Raw genomic sequence first — 4,569 nt, 5'->3', positions numbered from 1 at the left:
ATACAAAATAAGAGGTAGAATGTATTTTTTGGAGTTTTTTGTACTTGAAAAATAACTATTTGAAGCTTGTTTTGACTAAATGATAAACATTCTTTGGTATTTTCTACTGAAAAAAAAAGGTTTTGATTTTTAATTGAATGTGGATAAAAATCGATTACTCTTTRTTTTGCATTTATTAGCTTTTAGCAACGTAATAGTTTTTCTCTTTCGCTGAAAAACTCAACTTTTCAGTGTGTTATTTGATTGTTTCAAGCCGGAAATCTTTTGAAAAAACCGTCTTGTAGGTAAAATATTGACAATACCCATCCCTGCAGCTGATGAAGCCGCTAGGACATTAGAATCGAAGGGAAAAAGACAGACAGTAGGGGTGCAAGACCGGTTTAAACAGGGGCAACGGCCACATTTCCAGTGGCGTGCGTACATTTTCCATTTCCCCATTTTCTCCAATCAATCCCAAACTCACATTCTTGTCATTGTATTTTCGAATTATGACTTAAGAAGAGTCAAGTGGTGGAACGAGTCGCTTGTGGTTTGAGTCTGAGCAGACGTTTCGTTCCCGTAATTTTATTGTGTGTTGTAAATTGGGTCTATGAGAGTAGAATTCGAGTTGGTGTGGTGGTGGTGGTGTTGTTGTTGTTGTGGGTCCACGTTTCTAGTCTCAAATGGCGATTTCAGTGCGATTTTTCTTCCTCAAGTGCTAAATGGTGGTGTTTAATATGTGTCTGCATTACATAAACAGGTGATTGATCATTTGGAGGGTTTCATGGCGGCCAAACGCCATTTTTTCATCACATGCACGAGGTGCTGTGTTTAGTCTAGGCGAAAAAGGGGCTGTTTATTCAACTTTCACATTTTATGATTTCTTGGAGATTTTTTCTTTATGAGGGGCTCTTCCTCTACCTGCATGTCTGGTTATTTGTTTAACAAAATTCGGAGAAACTCAGGTACTTCGAAATTGTTATTTACCGACTCATAAATATTATATTATGAATATAATCGTTTAATTTATCGAAACGATCGCTTTATTTTGATGTATAATATATTGTGGAAAATTTGCATAATTGCATACTTAGCGGTTTGCCATTCAATCATTTTCTTGCATGCTTCATAAATTCTGCTTTCTGTTGTTAAACCGAAAAAGTGGATTTACATATCGGTTCTTAATATTTTTCGACGTCGCCTCATAATTAATATCATTTCTTAGTTATGGACCCAGAAAAAGTTAAATTTTAACATTTTTCAGGAGAAAATTTCAATCATAAGTCTAGAAAAGTCGATTTTTACGGACTGTTTCGGAAAAACTAAACTTGACCATTTATTTTGACTTCAGGAAAGTGGCGATGAAATTGTGTTATTTTTTTTTGTTGAATTTTTTATTTATCTTGCCAGATTTGTGCATTTTTGTTTTTTTAACGCCTTTAAAGAGTTAAATTTTCTAATTGTTTATTTTCTGTTTTTTTTTACAAATAATAACTAATTATTTTCATGGCAATTTCAAAAAAGTTGTTATAACTTGAAAATTATCAAACTTAGGTATAGGGAAGGTTAGTACAGATCGAAGCAGAATTTAATTCTCCTCGATTTAGTGAAAAAAAAATTGGGGCTTTTTATTTGAAAAAATTGAGTTAGGGGTATTTAAATTTCCCCAAAGGCAACGTTAAATTTTGAGAGTTGGCTAAATATTTTGATTATGAATTCACCAAAAGAAGGATCAAATGCCCAAACACGATTTCATAATATTTAAACATGGCAAAGTTATCGGTATCGAAAAAAAAAAAGATAAAAAATTGGAAAATTATTCTGGCTTTTTATGAGAATATCACTAAATTCCACAAATTTTTTAATTAATTTAGTTTTTCTTATTTCAATTGATAAACTCACTAAATCCGTAATAATTTGAAAAAACAAAGTAAAAAACTAAGTCTGAAATGCGTTTTTTTTGGATTTAGAGTGTTTTTCACTAAGAAAATCACTAAATCTGGAATAATTTGACAAAACAAGGTAAAAAATTGTAAAAGTAGATCTGAAAAGGTGTTATTTTGTGTTTTTTGTGTATGTAGAACGTTTTTCACATTATTAGAGAAAATACGTAATAAAGCAAGTCTGAAATGCTTCATTTTCGCTTATTTCCACTGAAAAGCTCACTAAAATTGAAATATTTTGTCAAAATTACAAAATTGGACCTAGAAATACATTACTTCCGTTTATTTCTATGAATTTAACTGAATTTCACTGAATAATTGACTGAAATCAAAATACCTATGTGCAAAATTGCAGAACTAAGTCTGAAACGCGTCATTTTTGCTCATTTTGGTCGATTTACAATGTTTTTTGCATTATGAAAGTCACTCAATTTGAAATATTTATTTTGATCAAACAAAGTAATTAAAAAATTGCAAAATTACAAAAAAAATTCTAAAAGTTGTAACTGAATTTAAAATATTTTGACAAAATAAAAAATTGCAAAATTAAGTTACCAACCCAATAAAAACATTTTTTCCTCCAGTGTTCAATCATGAATCCACTAAAGGAATGACCAAATCTTTCTCTTTCAAATGCTTAAATACGATTTCAAAATAGTTAAAAATGTCAAAGTTATGGATTTTTGAAGAAGGAGGTTCAAATCCAAAAATTTCCAAAGAAACTCTAAAAATTCAAAAACACTTAGGTTTAGGGAAGGTTAATAATAACTTTCATAGAATAACTTGGGGAATCTGAAAATGCAATGAAATTTTAAAGAAATGTGAAAAAGTATCAGTTTTTACATTGGAAAAGGCAAAAATAACATTATTTAAAACCTAATAGGGCGATTTTTTGGAATATTTTAGCGAAAAAAAATTAGTTTCGGATTAAAAATGTCCTTCAAAGGGAAATGTGTAACACCATTTTTGACCTAATTTGGTGCTTTGTTCTCAAAATTTGTGATGCTTAAAAAACATTATTTACATTATGTTTTTTCGCTTCTTCGTACAATTGTGAGAAAAAACTCGATTTTTTGTTCAAAAAATAAAAAGTACCGAATTAATTAAAAAATGGTCCTATTTGTTTTGTTTTTACAGGGCGCACTTATTTTGCAAAATTTTGTTAAAAACAAGACAAAAAACTTACCAAAGTAGGCAAAAAATGTTGTTACTTTTGTCTTTTTCGAGTGTTTAAGCACATTTTCGGCTGAAAAATTACCAAATTACATCGAAATTGAGATTATTTTAATTTGTTTCGTTCGATTTAGTTCTTTTTTGAGGCAGAGACTCATTTATTTTACAATATTTTCTTAATGAATGACGAACAATTACCGAAAAGACACAAAATTTGGTCGAAATATTGTTATGGAAATATTTCAAACTTTGAAACACATTTTTTCAAGCATTTTGCACGTATTGCACTCACAAAATCAATTATTTCTACAAATTTTCCCTAAAATAAGACAAGAAATCGACAAATTACTTTAAAAATGTCTTTTTTGTTTTGTTTATATTTTTTTATTTTGCAAGATTTTCTTAAAACAAGTCTTAAAAATAAATCAAAACTGATGTTTGTTTCACTTGATTTAATTGATTTTTGAACAAAATTTAGRCAAAAATAAGCCGAAAAAACAAAATTTAATTGAAAATATATTTGATATTCTTAGCATTTTGCAGCTTTTTCAGTCAGAAAATCAATTATTTTCCTAAATTTTCTCAAAAATAAGCCAAAAAAATATGTATTAGAATTTTGACAAAAGTTTTCACCAAATCACCAGACTAACACGAAAATTCCCAAATCTGGTGAAATTTCACAACACCTGGCAACAGTGAACAAACAGTAAGGCAATTATTCTAATGAATACTGGGGAATTTAATAGTTTTATTGGCAAGTCGTCACACAGGTGGCAGCACTGCTCGAAAGGCCACCGTCCTCATCGACCAAACATCCAAGTTTAGCGTGCAGCAACATTACGATGATATTTTTTCCTTTCTCTCAAGTTCAACGGAAACTGCCATAAATCATGACATTTTTACCACTTAATAATGACAATAAGAAAATTAAAAAAAAAAATTTGTTTTTTGTTTTTGTTGTTTTTTTTTCTTCATTTCTTCTTAAAGAATTTTTTCTTGTTTGTTTCTTTTTGTTTTTGAGCGACTGGCAATGATTTCTTTCTTTTCTTTTAGTTATTAAGTAACTTGCGAATTTATTTTTATTTAAATTTTATATTGTTTGTAATATTTATTTTTATGTTATATATTTTTTTTCAATCAATTTTTCTTTTGAAGTTAAGTTGAATAGCTTCAAGCTAGACTTCGCCTCCGCATCTTTGTATTACTTTTAATTTATTAATAAAGACCTTTATTATTATTATTATTATTATTTTTTAGTGGAGTGGCAGTTTTGGAAATGATAAAAAATAATTCAAATTTCTAATCAAAAAAAAAAAAAAAAGAATTTGCAGGGTTTTCGACCAAAATTTGAATAGTTTTATACAAACTAGTGTTTGAACCATTGAAAAGTGTAGATTTGTCAACTTACATTTAAAAGAAAAAAAAATTGTGGAAATAAAGCGAAAAAACAAAGCAAAAATAAGTTAAAAATTGT

General features: G+C 28.7%; 1 protein-coding gene across 3 annotated transcripts in view; it reads left to right on the top strand.

The window, feature by feature from the left end:
• The window catches only part of LOC123005068 (zinc finger protein jing), a 49,906-nt gene that overhangs the window by 27,787 nt on the left and 17,550 nt on the right, over positions 1-4,569 (top strand). Inside the window, exon 1 of one of the 3 annotated variants that reach the window (XM_044398675.1) lies at positions 620-739. The exons of the other annotated variants lie outside the window; for them this stretch is intronic. Coding sequence (XP_044254610.1) covers positions 702-739 — 38 coding nt within the window. The 5' untranslated portion in view covers positions 620-701. Of the gene's footprint in view, positions 1-619; positions 740-4,569 lie in introns of those variants that run through there. 3 annotated transcript variants of the gene reach the window in all.

Source organism: Tribolium madens, unplaced genomic scaffold (assembly GCF_015345945.1).
Source record: "Tribolium madens isolate multiple individuals breed KSU strain unplaced genomic scaffold, Tmad_KSU_1.1 Scaffold_20;HRSCAF=117;Tcas5.2_LG4, whole genome shotgun sequence".
Taxonomy (NCBI): Eukaryota; Metazoa; Arthropoda; class Insecta; order Coleoptera; family Tenebrionidae; genus Tribolium; species Tribolium madens.
This window is presented reverse-complemented; position numbering and strand designations above follow the sequence as displayed.